This window comes from Scyliorhinus canicula, chromosome 27, assembly GCF_902713615.1.
Source record: "Scyliorhinus canicula chromosome 27, sScyCan1.1, whole genome shotgun sequence".
Taxonomy (NCBI): domain Eukaryota; kingdom Metazoa; phylum Chordata; class Chondrichthyes; order Carcharhiniformes; family Scyliorhinidae; genus Scyliorhinus; species Scyliorhinus canicula.
In genome coordinates, this window is record NC_052172.1 from 18,196,959 (window position 1) to 18,215,548 (window position 18,590).

At 46.6% G+C, this 18,590-nt stretch overlaps 2 protein-coding genes across 4 annotated transcripts in view; both read left to right on the forward strand.

Moving 5' to 3' along the window:
* LOC119958007 (BTB/POZ domain-containing protein 7-like) overlaps nt 1-18,590 on the forward strand; it is an 81,665-nt gene that overhangs the window by 7,917 nt on the left and 55,158 nt on the right. For 2 of the 3 annotated variants that reach the window (XM_038786262.1, XM_038786263.1), the window contains exon 2: nt 8,950-9,142. In XM_038786262.1, coding sequence (XP_038642190.1) covers nt 9,061-9,142 — 82 coding nt within the window. In that variant the 5' untranslated portion in view covers nt 8,950-9,060. Of the gene's footprint in view, nt 1-1,112; nt 1,234-8,949; nt 9,143-18,590 lie in introns of those variants that run through there. The other variant, XM_038786264.1, reaches the window with a different exon arrangement.
* pex19 (peroxisomal biogenesis factor 19) lies at nt 1,386-3,893 on the forward strand. Its single transcript, XM_038785799.1, is given in 3 exon segments — nt 1,386-1,569; nt 3,084-3,109; nt 3,111-3,893. Coding segments are annotated over 3 exon segments (993 nt in total).

The window sequence follows — 18,590 nt, forward strand, 5'->3', positions numbered from 1 at the left end:
GGGCAATTTAGCCTGGCCAATCCACCTAGCCGGCACATCTTTGGATGGTGGGGGTGGGACCCACGCAAACATGGGGAGAATGTGCAAACTCCACACAGCCGGGATCGAACCTGGGACCTCGGCGTCGTGAGGCCACAGTGCTAACCAGTGTTATTATACATAAAGAAATACTTGTGTTTATATAATGTCTCTCAAGATCTCCAGATGTCCCAAAGTGCTTTATAGCCAGTGAAGTGCTTTTTGAAGTGAAGTCACTGTTTTAATGTAATGCAGCAGCCAATTTGTGCACAACAAGCTTCCACACGCAGCAGTGTGATATGACCTGATGAGCTGTTTTTTGTGATGTTGGTCGAGGGAGAACTATTGGCCAAGACGCAGAGGGAACTCCCCTGCTTCTCTTCAAAGTCGTGCCCTGTGGTCTTTCGCGTCCGCCTCAGAGGGCTTAATATCGCACCTGAGAGATGGCACCTCGGCGGTGCAGCATTCCCTCAGTACTGTACTGGGACTGTCGGCCTGGATTTTGTGCTCGTGTCACCAGAGTGGAACCTGAGCCTGCAACTTTCTGACTTGGGCCAGAGCAGCATCCCACACAGAGACTTCCTTTTCAATCAAGACCTTTTAATGATAAAGGAGGGTGCTTTGCACTTAAAACAATCATCTCTTAACTTCCCAGTTCTTGTTTAAGTAAAAATTTCTTGATGGCAGTTACGAATCCAAAATACCAGAAAGATCGATAGCTGAGCCAGACGCTGTCTAGACTACTGACTCCCCCTTCCTGCAGCATTATAGATGGTCAGCAGTCAGTAATACGACAGCAGTTTAATCAAAGGGTTTCAGATGATATTGCAGAGCAGATGACATCATAAAACAGGAGAAGCTGGATTTATCGGATGTCCTGAAATTAAATTGCTTCCTCTTGCCCATTGTAGAGTCTCTAGTGCTTTTCGGTAATGTGTCCTGCTATCTCTTCTAAATCATGTGCGCTGTTGCCGTAAATATGTCAGCTGCGCAGATTAAAATATTTCTCCGGCTGGGGTGATGCTGTCGTTGAAAGGTTACTGATTGGTGTGTAGTCACTGGGCCGTTTCCGACTAAAGGCGAAGCGAAGAGCACCGGAATTCCTTCCTTTTTTGACTGTCCCGTAAAAGATGTACAGCAAAGGATTTTGTCCTTCTAAACATGGTCATGTCTGAGACATCATTCTGCGCTGCACGGAACTGGGGTGAAGTGAAGGTGAGGGCAGGTCTGTCACTAAAAGTGGGAGCATTCTGACGCAATCATCTTGAGAGCATCGAAAAAGGTTTGAATATCATTCAACCCATCGACCGGAGTGCAATTTCTGTTTCCCTGTAGGATTTTGTGCTGGTGTTATGATGCCTAATATAATGGTGACACAGTATCTGATATATATTGTTGAGTTCATGCTTGTGGGCTTTTTCAATTTTGGATCCTATTTGTTCGCTGGCAATGACAGCACGTTGGCTATCTGCCAGGGCAGTGTTGGTGTGTTAGTGATTTTATTATTGGATAGTGTTGTCACTGATGTGCTTTCGGTTGCTCCTCTCCTAGGTAATAAAAAGTTTAAAAAGATTTTATGATGCTGTTAATTCACTCCTAGTGCTCCCCCTGCGAGCCGGCGGTCTCTTGCTAGTGGCTTGCAGCTCAGTACCGTCTTCTGACATTGTGAAGAAATTAGAGAGTTCTACTTGGTTTTACTGTTTGAGTGGCTGTGTCAGTAAAGATTCTGATGCCTCACAGCGGCAGGGATCTAGATGCGAGTCCGGACCTCCACTGTCTGTGGAGTTTGCATGCTCTCCCCGTGTCCAGATGTGAAGGTTAGGTGGATTGGCCTTGATTGATGTGCAGGTTTATGGGGATGGGATGGGGTGGGGGAGTGGACCTAGAGAGACTGCTCTTTCGGAGGGTCGGTGCCGAATTAATAATAATAATCGCTTATTGTCACAAGTAGGTTTCAATGAAGTTACTGTGCAAGCACCTAGTCACCACATTCCGACGCCTGTTCGGGGAGGCTGGTATGGGAATTGAACCCACACTGTTGGCATTGTTCTGCATTACAAGCCAGCTATTTAGCCCACTGTGCTAAACCAGCCCCTGATTGGGGCTGCTTCTGAATGGGCTCCTTCTGCACTGTAAGGATTCTATGAATTTCCCTTCATTAAAATCATATAGTATTGTATTAGCATAATTTTACTTTGGATTCTAGGACACTTCGAACTGGCTTGAAGAACTTTTTATTTTCCCAGTGGAGAATGTATGTAGTGTGTCCGAGTGAAACTCTGGAATGGGACTGACTGACGTGGTTTAATGGACCTATTGGCATCCTTCTGTGCTGGTACTAAAGGAGGTGGTCATGGAAATTGTGGATGAGTTGGTATCACCTTCCTGCTCGGCTCTATTATAAACAATGTGATAACAGTACATTTAGAAAATATCAATGGGATTAGACAAAATCAGCATGGATTTATGAAAGGGCAATTGTGTTCAACGAACCTACTGGGGATTTTTTGGAACGTAACTAGCAGAATAGATAAGGGAGAACCAGTAGGTGTGGTGTATTTAGATTTTCAGAAAGCTTTTGATAAAAGATAAGAGGTTAGTGTGAAAAAAGAAAGCACATGGGATTAGGGGGAATGGCATGGATTGAAAATTGGGTTTGCAGATCGGAAACGGAGTAGGAACAAATGTACCTTTTTCAGATTGGCAGGTGGTGACTAGTGGGGTACTGCAGGGATCAGTGCTTGGGACCCCAACTTTTCACTATGTATCAATGATTTGGATGAGGGAATCAAATGTAATATTTCCAAATTTGCTGACAACATAACTTGGTGGGAATGCGAGTGGTGAGGTGGTTGTTAAGAGGCTTTAAGATGATTTAGACGAGTTAAGTGAGTGGGCAAATACATGGCAGATGTAGTATAACGTGGATAAGTGTGAGATTATCTGCTTTGGTAGGAAAAACGTAATGGCAGAGAGTATTACTTAAATGGTGATGTACTAAGGACCTGGGTGTCCTTGTATACCAATCACTGAAAGCAAGCACCCCCCGCGAGAAACTTGCACAGAACCTCTCTTCGCTGCCCAAGACCGTTTTTTTTCACGAACTTTTTGACAGCGAGTTTGCAGCAGAGGCGACCAAGGAGTTTGACAAAGCCATGCAGGAGCTCGCTGAGCAGGAGCCACAGCTGGTTGAGCAATTCCATAAACTGTCCGAGATTGCGGGCAAGGTCGGAAGTGACCTGGCCACGAAGCAGGAGTTTACACTCTCGGGCTTGGCGAAGAACGCAACTGACCTTCAGGGCGCTGACACTGCAGAGGAAGAGTTGAGCCAAGCAATGGGCAGCCTGGGAGTGGATGTGGGGCTGAGCGAGGGAGCTGCAGAGCCAGAGGGAGGCTTCCTGCCAATCATGCAGAGCATCATGCAGAACCTGCTGTCCAAGGATATCATGTACCCAGTGCTGAAGGAGATCACTGAGAAGTATCCTGAGTGGCTCACAGCCCACCGTGACGCGCTACCTGGGGAGCAGGTACGGAGGTAGGAGCGTCAGCACCTCATCATGGTGCAGATCTGCGAGGAATTCGAGACAGCGACAGAGGGTGAGCCTGAACATCGACAGCAGGTCCACTTCGAGACTATCCTGGACCTCACGCAGCAACTTCAAGATCTCGGGGAACCACCGAAAGAATTGGCGGATGTGCCTCCTGGATTGAACTTTGACCTGGATGAAATGAGTGTTCCGGAGAACTCAGCACTGGGCAGCGAGCCGTGCTTGGTGATGTGGAAGAGGGCAGCAAATCCTGTTTTGGAATCTGACTCCTGTCCCTCCCCTCTTTTCCTTGCCCCCTACTTCTCTGAAATCTGCCCCAAAACCTGAGGCAGCAGGGGCCGTGCGGTACCCGTGTAGGGTTATGTCTTCTGTTTGTTGTGGGGGCTGTTGGACATTACTGGGGGAGTGTGCGATGTATGGACCGCAGTCACCCAGGACTTCTCTGCATTCCTCCCAGTGGAAGCGGCAGTGTGTGTGTGTGTGGGGGGGGGGGGATGGCTGCATTTCGTCAGGTGCTGGGGGAGACGTCCGATCTGGGCCCAGATAAGCATTTCTTGTATCCTCCTCCCGTGTGTTGCTGTAGCGACCTAATCTGGGTCTCGGTGATGGGCCTTTGTAACTGCTCCCACCCCCCCCTCTCCCCATACCATGGATGGCTGCTGTAATTCAGTGATGAACACATTAAAAATAAATTTGATTGATTAGGGGGAAAAAAAGGAAGGCAGATGATATGTTGGTCTTCATTGCAAGAGGACTTGAGTACCGAAGCAAGGATGTCTTGCTGCAGCTGTACAGGGAAATTCATAGAATCCTCACACTGCAGAAGGAGCCCATTCGGCCACATCGTAGTATTGTCGTGAGGAGAGATTGGGTCGACTAGGAGGCTATATTCATTGGAATTCAGAAAAATGAGGGGGGAACTCATTGGAAAAGGTAAAATTCTGGCATATTCGGACAGACTGGATGTTGGGACGGTGTTTCCCCTGGCTGGGGATGGTTCGACAACGAGGCGGGGGGGTCACAGGCTCAAGCTACTGGTTAAGCCATTTAGGACTGAGTCGAGGAGAAACTCCTTCACTCCGAGGGTGGTGACCTGTGGAATTCTCTACCGCAGAAGGCTGTGGAGCCAAGTCACTGAATATATTTAAGAAGCAACTAGCTTTCTAGGCTCTACAGGCATTAAGGGGTTTGGAGAGAGCATGGGGTGCATGGTGTCGAGATGGAGGATCGGCCATGATCACATTGAATGGGCTGGAAGAGCTGAATGATCAACTCCTCCTGCTTTCTACGTTTCTCTGTAATGACTCCACGACTACACATTTCTCATTGTCGGCTGTCGAATATGAGCTTTTGTTTTTGAAAGAAGAATAAGCGAGGTGTCAATGGAATTGGGCGAGTTTCAAAATTTGTCCATTAGAGCCACCTGGAGGCCAGACACTGCACCTTCATTGTGACAGTTGACATAGCGAATTCTAATGGACAGCGGGCTATTTTACATTATCAGCTTTATTGTCACCAGTAGGCTTACATTAACATTGCAATGAAGTTACTGTGAAAACTATTAACAAAGTTATGACTACTGGAAACATGTGCCCCCTCGGAGGGTTTAAAACTGATGTAAGTGTACAGATATCTTCGACTATGTTGTGTCCTGGTAATTAATTTGGAATGAACAAGTGGAACACTGCTTTTTATTGTATGCTGATTATGTAGTACAGCCTTGTACTGGCACAAGGCCAAGGCAGATGTTAAAGCGGACACCTGCATGTTTAAAACATCCCAGATCAAAGGGATGCTTTTTATGTTTAATATTGTTGTGTTACAGTTCTTTCCCTCTTTTGTAGTACTGGCGTCAGAGAGGTGATGTTATAAATTAATCCTGAAAAATCCGGTGATTAAAATGGATCACGCAGCTTCTCAGCTGTGATGTTGGGTGAAAATCAATCCTCTGCTGCTTTTATCTCTCTTTTATAACAGTAATAAAAGGAGTCCAGATTTGACAACAACGTAGACTTTTTTTTTTGCCGGGAAAATCCGAGCTTAATGGCTTTAGCGGTGTTTGCTTGGTCGCTGAGCTTTATGGACACGAAGACCTTGTGTTTTCCGTCTTTGTCTGTGACGGGTTAGTTGATTCTAGCCAGACAGTGAGGCCAAGGAGAGGAAAATCGTTCAGAGATCTTCTGATCACTGTCCCCTGAAGCTCTACTGAAAAATGTGTATGTGGTGGGCACAGGAACATGCTGAATTCCCCATTAAGACTTGCGCGTGAGGTCCAGCCTGAACCTCTGGAGGGCAGCCTCACTGCAGCCTAAGTTGACTTTGTGGGGTGAGGGAAGAAATTTGGGGGAAATCCTCAGTGGCCTTTACCAGATGAGGGTGATCCATTCCAAGAATGGGTCTGTCTGGTTTCTGGGCCTCTTTGGGTGCTAACCGGACCTCTTTGGGTGCTAACCATGTGCTTTCTATGCTGTTGAGAGGCAGATTACCCTACATGTACCTCAGTTCATCTTTGTTGCGCCTTGCTTCCCATCGCCATTTTGCCCTTTTGAAGAGATGGTTTGCTTTCTATTGGCCAGGGAGAACATATACAGCACAGAAGGACGCCATTCAGTCTGCCGTGTCTGTGCTGCCTCCCTGAAACCAAGTGCAGTTCTCCTGCCTTTTCCCCGTAACCCTGCACACTCTCTCTTCCTTTTCAGATAACAATCCAATTCCCTTTTGAAAGCCGTGTTGCAATCTGCTGCACCGGGGCAGCATTGTGGCGCAGTGGGTTAGCCCCGTTTCCTTACGACACCGAGGTCCCAGGTTCGATCCCGGCTCTGGGTCACTGTCCGTGTGGAGTTTGCACATTCTCCCCGTGTCTGCGTGGGTTTCGCCCCCCACAACCCAAAGATGTGCTGGGTAGGTGGAGTGGCCAGGCTAAATTGCCACTTAATTGGAAAAAAATGAATTGGGTACTCTAAATTTTTAAAATTTTTTTTAAAGAATCTGCCTGCACCACACCCTTGTGCAGTGCTTCTAGATCCTAGCCACGCGCTGAAATGAAAAAGCTTTTCCTCATGTGGCTGTTGCTTCTTTTGCCAGTTACCGTAAATCTTTGCCCCCTCTTTGTTTCTTCCACTAGGGATTTTGTCCCTTTCTGCTCTGACCAGTTCCCACATGATTTTGAAAACCTCTATCAAATCTCCTCTCCACCTTCAGTTCCCCAAGGAAACCACTCCCAATTTCTCCAATCTGTGCACTTGGTTGGGGGTGGGGAAGAGAGAGAAGATGCTCCAATCTGTGCACTTGGGGGGGAGATGATGACGGAGGGGTAATGTCACTGAGCTTGTAATCTAGAGGCCCAGGCTAATGTGTCATCTGGTGGAATTTAAATGCAATGAACAAAATGTGGAATTGAAAGCTGGTCTCCGTAATGGTGACCGTGAAACTATCATTGGTTGTTGGACAAACTCATTTGGTTCACTGATGACCTTTTTGGGAAGGAAATCTGCCGTCCTTAACTGGTCTGGCCTACCTGTGACTCCAGATTGGGCGGCACGGTAGCACAGTGGTGCTAGTGGTACTAGCACAGTACTAGTGGTGAGCACAGTTGCTTCACAGCGCCAGGGACCCGAGTTCGACTCCGGGTCTGGGTCACTGTGCGGAGTCTGCACGTTCTCCCCACTTCTGCGTGGGTTTCCTCCGGGTGCTCCGGATTCCTCCCACGAGTCCTGAAATACGTGCTGGTTAGGTGAATTGGACATTCTGAATTCTTCCTCGGTGTACCCGAACAGACGCCGGAATGTGGCGACTAGGGGATTTTCACAGTAACTTCCCTGCAGTGTTAATGTAAGCCTACATGTGACACTGATAAAGATTATTATTGTAGATCCACAGCAATATGTTTGACTCTTAAGTGCCCCTCTGAGATGGTGTAACAAACATAGAACAGTACAGCACAGAACAGGCCCGTCGGCCCTCGATGTTGTGCCGAGCGATGATCACCCTACTCAACCCCACGTATCCACCCTATACCCGTAACCCAACAACCCCCCCCAACCTTACTTTTAAGGACACTACAGGCAATTTAGCATGGCCAATCCACCTAACCCGCACATCTTTGGACTGTGGGAGGAAACCGGAGCACCCGGAGGAAACCCATGCACAGACGGGGAGAACGTGCAGACTCCGCACAGACAGTGACCCAGCCGGGAACCGAACCTGGGACCCTGGAGCTGTGAAGCGTTTATGCTAACCACCATGCTACCGTGCTGCCCCCTTGGTTCACTTGGTTCAAGGGCAATCAGGTTTTTGGAACAATTGCTGGCTTTGCCAGTGACACCCAGATCTCCGGAAAGAATAAAGAAAATAAGAACCAACCTAACTGAAGTAAAATGCATTTGCATTTTTAATTCAAAATTTAAATTGCCAAGTTACAAGGGTAATGAAATGAGTTGTTCATAACAAAATATATGGGAGGGAAAACTTTGGAATCAGAAATAGTGGAAATAAAAAGAAATAGTGTTCCTTTTGCATTTGGAGCAGATCCCATGTGATTTGCATCCAGTGCATTGATTGATTTCAAAATGCCGTCACTTGTTATCTTGGCAAACATTACATAGGACACACAGCACCGAAACAGGCCATTTGGCCCAACCCCTCCATGCTGGTGTTTGTGCTCCATTCCAGCCTCCCCTCATCTTTCCTCATATGCTCGTCTAACTTCCCCTTAAACGCACCAATATTATACACTTCATAAACTCCCTGCAGATGTGAGTTTCTCACACTTGCCTCTCATTAAAGAAAACATTCTTTTAAATTTCCTTTTGGATTTCTTGATTATCCTGTCTTAATGCACTTTTGCACAAGTGGAAACGTGTTCTCTGCATTCACTTGTTCAAAGTTCAAAACCTGCCATAATTTGAAAGACTTCTATTACCCTCAGCTTCTCTTCTCTCTCTTCCCCCCCCCCCCCCCCCCCCCCCACCCTCCAAGAGAAAAGACAACAAGCCTAACCACCCTTTCCTGATGTGTACACGCTTGCAGCTCCGGTATCATCTTTGTAAACCATCTCCTTGAGTCCTCTTCAGTGCCTCTATCTGTTTAATAATATGGCGACCAGAACTGTGCATGGTATTCCTCAATGTGGTCTAACCAAAGTTTGATACAAGTTTAACACAACTTGCCAATTTATGACCAATTAATTTTTTTGTGTTGTCAAACTTTACGTTACAAGGTGAGAAGAAATTGTAATATGTAAAGAACATCCTTTTGATGATGGGACATGGTTTTGTGCTCTGGGTCTTGTGGTTCCGGTTGATTGGGGCCAAGTATGACCATTGTAGATGCAGAGGAAATCACTCATCTATCTTAATTTCCACCCCCCCCCCCCCACCCTCAGGAACTGTTCTTCATGCGGTGTATTGGGCCTCTGTCAGTAGACAGCTGAAGTTGCTTGCCGAGTGGAAGAAGACTATCTTACAGAGATTCTTGCCATGTGTGTACAAAGAAAATGGGTGTTAATGCTTCTGCCTACCCGTATCCTTCATGTCCGACAGCTGGGGTGAAAACGCAATCTTCAAATGCAGTTGGTGGTAAGAATTTTATTACACAATCTGAGTGCCATCGCCGGTGACCTAATTGGATAGCAGGACAGGCTCGAGGGGCTGAATGGCCTCCTTTTCCAATGTGACTCATGTTACAGCGACATTAAGGGAGGTTGATTATTGGAATAATTCCCTAGTTTCTTAGTAGGTAAAGATTTGTGAAGCGGGGCACGCCCTCTCCCCTGAGCAGAGAATGTTAAAAGGGTTAACAAAATAAGAGGTGTTGAGATTGAGGGTTTGATTGGGGATAAATGTTTGCATCGGTGGGAAGGCTGATAACCAGATGATACAGACATAGAAACTTTGGCAGAAGTCCCGAAGGGATGTGAGAATTTGTTTTGTTATGCAACAGAATGTTGTGTGATCTTAAAAAGCGCTTCTGGAAAGGGTGGTTGTAACTTTCAAAGAGGAATCGGATAAAAAAATAGTTGGAGAAAGGGAAATTCGCAGGGTTATGGGGAAAGAGCAGGAGAGAGGCAATTTGAGCACACTGGAGGGGGGGAGCGGGGAAATGTGTTCTTTCTATGCTGTGGGTTTCTATGCTAAGCAATGTGATAAACGTTGAAGGCCCGGCAATCAAAATCAATTCCTGATCTTTCTTGGAAGAAAGGCATACATTATATAGTGCCATCACAACCTCAGGATGCCGCCAAAGTGGCATGGTAGAGGGCAGCAAGGTGGCGCAGCGGTTAGTGCTGCTGCGTCACAGCGCCGAGGTCCCAGGTTCGATCCCGGCTCTGGGTCACTGTCCGTGTGGAGTTTGCACATTCTCCCCGTGCTTGTGTGTGTTTCGCTCCCACAGCCCAAGAGATGTGCAGGCTAGGTGGATTGGTCACGCTTTTAGCCCCTTAATTGGAAAAAATGAATTGTGTACTCTTAAATTATTTTTTTTTTAAAGTAGCACAGTAGTGCAGTGGTTAGCTCAGTTACTTCACAGCTCCACGGTCCCAGGTTCGATTCCCGGCTTGGGTCATGTCTGTGCAGCAGAGGCCCACATGTCTGCATGTTCTCCCCGGGTCTGCGTGGGTTTCCTCCCACAAGTCATGAAAGACGTGCTGTTGGGTGAATTGGACGTTCTGAATTCTCCCTCTGTGTACCCGAACAGGCGCCGGAATGTGGCGAGTAGGGGCTTTTCACAGTAACTTCATTGCAGTGTTAATGTAAACCTAATTGTGACAATAAAGATTATTATTATTAAAGACTGGTTGGGGCTGAATGGCTCGTTTCTGTGCTGTATATCCGATCTAGGTACTATTATAGGAACGCCTTCACCACACAGACTATAATGGTCACTGCCTCAGGGTAACTAGGAATGGGCAGTAAATATCAGTCTTGACAGTGATGCAGGCTACTGTGTTTTTAGATGTAGCTTGTTCTCGTGAGTCAGAATAACTTCACTATGAGCTGTATAAACGTGGCAGTTATAACTGCTCTCCAATCCTTTTTATTTCTCCCTGCTGGAGTCTGGGCCTCTGGTGCACTAGGGCCGATATTTATCCCTCCACCAACAGCACCAAGCAGCCCATGGTCTTGCTGTGCGCAAATTGGCTGCCATCTATCCATCAACCGTATGAGGTTGTGATAAGCATTTCTGTCTTTGCCTTGTCCAGTGGCTGCTCTTTTTACACCATTCTAGAAGGGCAGCATGGTAGCACAAGTGGATAGCACTGTGGCTTCACAGCGCCAGGTTTCCAGGTTCGATTCCCCGCTGGGTCACTGTCTGCGCGGAGTCTGCACGTTCTCCCCGTGTCTGGGTGGGTTTCCTCCGGGTGCTCCAGTTTCCTCCCACAGTCCAAAGATGTGCAGGTTGGGTGGATTGGTCATGCTAAATTGCCCTTAGTGTCCAAAAATAAAAGGTTAGGAGGAGTTATTAGATTACGGGGATAGGGTGGAAGTAAGTTGGTCGGTGCAGACTCGATGGCCCGAATGGCCTCCTTTTGCACTGTACGTTCTATGAATCTATGTTGAGTGTCCCGAGTTAATTCACTCTGTTAGGAGGAAATGGGGGTCAGTCCCCAGCTGATGTACGCACAGTCACGCACACAAATGTTTTCCTGGCTTGTAATCTTTTTTGATTAAAATTGACAATTGTCCCACCATCTGTTGGTGCCCTTCGCACAGTGAATTACCATTGTTGTGCGGCCAAATGTAGTAGCCTTTCTGCGCTCCAAGCAACACTCCTCACTGGGCAATAAGGTGAACAAGCAGGTATTTCTTCAAAAATTATGCGCAGCATAGATTCCGTTCATGGCACAGGCCCCATCCTATTAATCTGGCATTTTAGTTCAGCATTATGGGCGAGGCGTTATGAAGCAGGCAATCTACTTGCCAGGAAATAATAGTAGCCATGCTAGATTTCTGTATGAATATAGAGCAATATTGGAGGTGATTTCAGGGACTGATTAAATCACCAGCTTACATGGAACCTCCATACTTTTCCCTGCTGCGAGTGTCTAGATCCCCCTTGTGCGTCGTGAGTGTCTAGATTCCCCCTTGTGCGTCGCGAGTGTCTAGATCCCCCTTGTGCGTCGCGAGTGTCTAGATCCCCCTTGTGCGTCGCGAGTGTCTAGATCCCCCGTGTGCGTCCCGAGTGTCTAGATCCCCCGTGTGCGTCCCGAGTGTCTAGATCCCCCGTGTGCGTCACGAGTGTCTAGATCCCCGTGTGCGTCGCGAGTGTCTAGATCCCCCGTGCGTCGCGAGTGTGTATGATTCCCCCTTGTGCGTCCTGAGTGTGTATGATTCCCCCTTGTGCATCCCGAGTGTGTATGATTCCCCCTTGTGCATCCCGAGTGTGTATGATTCCCCCTTGTGCATCCCGAGTGTGTATGATTCCCCCTTGTGCATCCCGAGTGTGTATGATTCCCCCTTGTGCATCGCGAGTGTGTATGATTCCCTTTTTTTCCCTAATATTTTATTTTCCTATTGGAGTCCTTACCTAGTGTAATTTTTTTTTTGCCTGTGAAATAGATTTTACATGTGACGTTATTATTAAATTTAAAAAGTTGTCTATCCAGTGATGTGTACCAGACACAACTTTTAACTCCTGGATTGGCTTTCCAAGTCCAGTTCACATCCATGCGAGGGGTCCCCCGCCAGGAGTGCCGATCCTATACAGCGTGATCGTGTGCATGCGTAGCTGTGCAGCAGCCTGGCCGTTATCACTCGGGGCCTCGTTTCGTGTTAAGTGCCCTGCCTGCAGTGACCACACAAAAGCGGAAAACCGCAGATAATGGAAATCTGAAATTAAAATAGAAAATGCTGCCAATGCTCAGCGGGTCAGGCAGCATCCGAACTGACGATGGGTGATCGCCATCAACTTAAAAAGCATTGACAGTCTCTTTCTCTGCCTGACCTGCTGAGTATTTCCAGCATGTTGTAATGTTAAAAGGTGCTGAGTTTTGCGGACTGAAAGATGGCACTGCTGACTCACCAGGGACTCGGGCCTGTGACCAAGAGCAGCTCAGCGGGGGGGAGAGGAGGAGGATCGACGTGGCAGCAAGCGCTGTGATGATTGATCAACGGCATGCGGAAAATGGGAGCTAATGTTCTTGATTGCTGAATATAGCAACTGCAGATGGAAGACTTGTCCCAGTGCCAGAAGCCTCGGCGTGTGTTTGATTATGAATCTAACAGAATTGGGAACGCTGCGCGACAGTGTGGGAGGAACAAAGTTCTGATTTCTTTCCAGCTCCTCCAAACTGGAAGAACTTTCCGAGCCAGCGGGGAGAATTCTGTCCTGCCGTTTTTTTTTCCATTAATGACAGCTTAAGCTGTGGAAACTTTGAACCGTGCAGATCTTTGAGTTTCACTCTTTTAATTTCTTCTTTTTTGTTTTTTGGAATCTCCCCAAGATGCTGCAACTTGTCTTAAATTGCAGCCTTCTAACCGAGCAAGATTACCTTGCAGGTGCAGCAAGCATTCCAAAAGCAAATGGTACGTGGGCCTCTGTTGCAAGGCAAGAGTGCAGATGCCTTCCTGCAATTGTGCAGCCACCGCACTTGGAGCATTGTGCACAGTGTTGATGTCCATACCAAAGGCTGCCTTGAGAGGGGGCTCAGCAACGATTCGCTGACTTAACTCCTGGGGTGAGATTGTTGCCCTGTGAGGAAAGATTGAACGGAATCTGCTTGTACCCGTTTTGAAGAATGAGACATGATTTCGCTGAAAAGTAGGAGACTCCCGAGAGGGCTTGACCCGGTCGATGCTGAGACCGTTTCCCCGGCTGAAGAATCTAGAAATGGACGCTTTAGTCTCGGGATGAGGAGAAAATGCTTCGCTCAAAGGATTGTGAATCTTTGGAATCCTGTACCCCACAGAGGTGTGAATGTTCAATCGTTAGATATGTTCAAGCTTGGGATTGATGGATCTTTGGACTCCAAAGCGATCAAGTGATATGCGGATTGAATCGGAAAGTTGGTTCAACCGTGGTATTAAATGCAGAATAGGCTTGAAAGACTTAAATGGCTGCCTCCTGCTCCTGCTCCTGTTCCCTTTGCCCCACTTGTAAGTGGAGTGCCATAGGAGTCACTGCTGGAGCCTCAAGCTTTTTACAATTTATATAAATGACTTGGCTGAAGGGACTGATGGTGTGGTTGCTAAATTTGCTAATGGCAAAGATAGGTAGGAATGGCGGCACGGTGGCACAGTGGTTAGCATTGCTGCCTACGGCGCTGAGGACCCGGGTTCGAATCCCGGCCCTGGGTCACTGTCTGTGAGGAGTTTGCGCATTCTCCCCGTGACTGTGTGGGTTTCACCCCCACAACCCAAAGATGTGCAGGGTAGGTGGATTGGCCACGTTAAATTGCCCCTTAATTGGAAAAAATTAATTGGATATTCTAAATTTATTTTTAAAAAAAAGATAGGTAGGAACGCGAGTTCTGAAGATGACATGAGAAGATCCCAGACCAGACCCCAACAGTTGCTAGGATACAATGAAATGAAACTGGGCAGCACGGTGGTGCAGTGTTAACATTGCTGCCTCACGGCACCAGGGTCCCAGGTTCGATCCTGGCTCTGGGTCACTGTCCCTGTGGAGTTTGCACATTCTCCCCACGTTTGCGTGGGTTTCACCCCTTCAACCCAAAGATGTGCAGGGTAGGTGGATTAGCCACGCTAAATTGTCCCTTTATTGGAAAAAATGAATTGACTACTGTAAAAAAAAAAAAAAAAAAAAAAAAATTTTAAAACAATGAAATGAAACTAATTTCTAACTGCTATTTTTTTATCACACAAAACCCATCTCTGATCAAAATCCACTTTTAAATACAGTTAGCAAACCCAGGAATACTTGCTATGAAGAGACGTCTTGGATAAACCACTTTGAGAAAGAGATCCTTCAGGAACCAGCTTGCAGATTCTTGTCTGTGTCAAACCACGTTTAACTTGCCTTTCTCACATCCCGTCCTTCTCACATCACGGTCATGATAAAGCATCTGCAATCATGTTTGTTCTCCCTGCTACCTGTATGGTTGTAGCAATAAACTCCCATCTAAAACAGTCTTTCGTTTTGATCTTTAAACTTCTCCAAAAACTTGAAAGGATTAAGGTCTGTATAAACACTTTTCTCTAATGAATTGTTAGCAACACGAACGTCAAAATGGTGCAGAGCCAGTAACAAACTCAGTCATCTGCTTGATGGTCAAATACTTATTTTTAAATTATTTTTATTTTTATTTTTTTTAAATGTAAGAGTACCCAATTCATTTTTTCTAATTAAGGGGCAATTTAGCATTGCCAATCCACCTACCCTGCACATCTTTGGGTTGTGGGGGTGAAACCCACGCAGACACACTGAGAATGTGCAAACTCCTCACGGCCAGTGACCCAGAGCTGGGATCGAACCTGGGACCTCGGCGCCGTGGGGCAGCAATGCTAACCACTGCACCACCGTGCTGCCCCGTCAAATACTTGTTTTGATGATTATTTATTTTCTGAGGAAAAATAACCCACGGGCCTTTTCTATTCTGTCATCGTCTTCCTGTAGCAGTTCAGCACCAACGCCCAATCACTTGCATCAATTGCCACCTTACTTTGCTTGGCCTAATTAGGTGTCACCAATACTGTGGTGGTCAACACAGTTTACAGATTGTCAAATCTCCCCTGACTACTTTTTATAAAAAAATAAATTTAGCGTACCCAATTATTTTTTCCAATTTAGCGCGGCCAATTCACCTAACCTGCACATCTTTGGGATGTGGGGGGCGAAACCCACGCAGACACGGGGAGAATGTGCAAACTCCACACGGACAGTGACCCAGGGCTGGGATTCGAACCCGGGTCCTCAGCGCCGTAGGCAGCAATGCTAGCCACTGTGCTGCCCTCTCCTGACTTTCTGATGCCCACTGATATTTCTTGTGCTTTTTCAGAAGTTTAGTCAGTGGAACAACCACACTGTTTAAAATTTGGCATGAATTCCTGGTAGAAACCACTCATGCCCAGAAATCTCAGAACTTCTCTCCTCAATGGTATTGGTAACTCCCCAATAGTTTTGAAAATGAAAATCGCTTATTGTCACGTGTAGGCTTCAATGAAGTTACTGTGAAAAGCCCCTAGTCGCCACGTTTCGGCGCCTGTTCGGGGAGGCTGGTACGGGAATTGAACCGTGCTGCTGGCCTACTTTAAAAGCCAGCGATTTAGCCCAGTGAGCTAAACCAGCCCCTTTTTGTTTTCACATTCCGTGATCACGTCCAATTGTGTGGCCTAAGACTGTGACTTGAGTTTTCCCAAATTCACTTTTAACTATGTTGACCACCAATCCAGCCTCCTGCAGTCGAGCGAACAATTCCTTTGTTCTAAATGCTACTTTTGTAGCTCCTGGCTGTCCGTAGTTGAACTCTCCCTAACTTTTGACTGCTCTCCCTGCGCGCGTGCGGCACAGACTTCTACGAGGTGCCTTCAAATGTTCCACACTAAAGACCCAAATAAATATGTATTGTTGCTATCCACTCTATCCAGTCCTTATTTCTTCTAGCCACCTCTCAAAGATGGCCTAGGCAAGGTTAACAGCCGCTGACCTGACCATAACAACAGGGAACCAAACCACAAAAAAAGACAGACTTGCATTTATACAGTGCTGTTGATGATCTCAGAGCATCTCAAAGTACTTTACAGCAAATGAATTACTTTTGAACTGTGATGTAGCTGTTGTAATATCTGACTATCACATTTTGCATTGTATCTTTTAAAATTTGTTTTGTTGCCAGCACGGTGGCACAGTGGTTAGCATTGCTGCCTACAGCGCTGAGGACCCGGGTCTCTGTCCGTGTGGAGTTTGCACATTCTCTCTGTGTCTGCGTGGGTTTCACCCCCACAACCCAAAGGTGTGCAGATTAGGTGGATTGGCCACGCTAAAGTGCCCCTTAATTGGAAAAAATAATTGGGTACTCTTAAATTTTTTTTTTGAAATATAAAAAATTGTTTTGTTGCCACCTCCTGTTTCCACAGCGTGATCAGGATTTTGGGGGACAGAGAATCCTATTGGTTGTGCTGGTTAATTTGCCTTGTTCGTCAAATTTAGCCTACACTAGCCTACACTAGCCTAGGCTTCGTCATTGAAGCCTACACGTGACAAATTAGGGCAGTACGGTAGCATGGTGGTTAGCATAAATGCTTCACAGCTCCAGGGTCCCAGGCTCGGTTCCCGGCTGGGTCACTGTTTGTGCGGAGTCTGCACGTCCTCCCTGTGTGTGCGTGGGTTTCCTCCGGGCGCTCAGGTTTCCTCCCACAGTCCAAAGATGTGCGGGTTAGGTGGATTGGCCATGCTAAATTGCCTGTAGTGTCCTTAAAAGTAAGGTTAAGGGGGGGGTTGTTGGGTTACGGGTACAGGGTGGATACGTGGGGTTGAGTAGGGTGATCATTGCTCGGCACAACATCGAGGGCCGAAGGGCCTGTTCTGTGCTGTACTGTTCTATGTTCTATGTTCTAAATTTGAAAGTGAAATGATTCACTGCTAAATAATGACGAGAGATTACTAGGATTGTATATCCTAGAATATAGAAGCTTGAGGAGTGATTTGATTGGGGTATGTAGAGTTTTGGAAGGAATTGCTGAAACTTTTTTTCTGCTGCTGGATGGTTAAGGACATGGGGATGTAACCTTAATTCCGGAGAGAGGGTGGGAAACATTTTGCACAAAAGGGTGGGTGGGAAACATTTCACACAAAAGGGTGGTAAAATTGTGGACCTCTCGCTCACAAAGTAGATGCTAGCTCAAGTTAATAATTTTAACTCTTGAGATGGTAGATATATATTAGACAAGGATCTGGTGCCAAAGCAAGTGGGTGGATTTGGGTTAAAGATCAGTGATCTTATCGAACGGCAGATGGGATTGGGCTGAAGGCCTGCTGGCACCTAATGATGCTTTAAATGTAGTGCAGTAAGAAGTCTTACAACACCAGGTTAAAGTCTTAACAGGTTTGTACCCGTTGGAATTTAGAAGGATGAGGGGGGATCTTATAGAAACATTTAAAATTATGACGGGAATAGATAGGATAGATGCGGGCAGGTTGTTTCCACTGGCGGGTGAAAGCAGAACTAGGGGACATAGCCTCAAAATAAGGGGAAGTAGATTTAGGACTGAGTTTAGGAGGAACTTCTTCACCCAAAGGGTTGTGAATCTATGGAATTCCTTGCCCAGTGAAGCAGTTGAGGCTTCTTCATTAAATGTTTTTAAGGTAAAGGTAGATAGTTTTTTGAAGAGTAAAGGGATTAAGGGTTATGGTGTTCGGGCCGGAAAGTGGAGCTGAGTCCACGAAAGATCAGCCATGATCTCATTGAATGGCGGAGCAGGCTTGAGGGGCCAGATGGCCTACTCCTCCTAGTTCTTATGTTCTTATGTTTCAAACACTAGCTTTTGGCGCACTGCTCCGTCCTCAGGTGAATGAAGAGGTATGTTCCAGAAACATATATATAGACAAAGTCAAAGATGCCAGGCAATGCTTAGAATGCGAGCATTTGCAGGTAATCAAGTCTTTACAGATTCAGAGATAGGGGTAACCCCAGGTTAAAGAGGTGTGAATTGTCTCAAGCAAGCCTGGACAATTGGTAGGATTTCGCAAGCCCAGGCCAGGTGGCGGGGGGTGAATGTAATGCGCCATGAAACCCAGGTCCCGGTTGAGGCCGCACTCAAGTGTGCGGAACTTGGCTATAAATTTCTGCTCGGCGATTCTGCGTTGTCGCGCGTCCTGAAGGCTGCCTTGGAGAACGCTAAATGTAGTAAACATTGATTTTTATTTTTGTATTCTGTTCCCTGGAACTGCCATGGCTCAACTCAATCGCATAAAAATACACCACAATGACTTTTTAAAAATAATAATCTTCATGATCTTTATTGTCACAAGCAGGCTTACATTAACACTGCAATGAAGTTACTGTGAAAATCCCCTCGTCGCCACATTCCGGCTCCTGTTAGGGTACTGGGAGGGAGAATTCAGAATGTC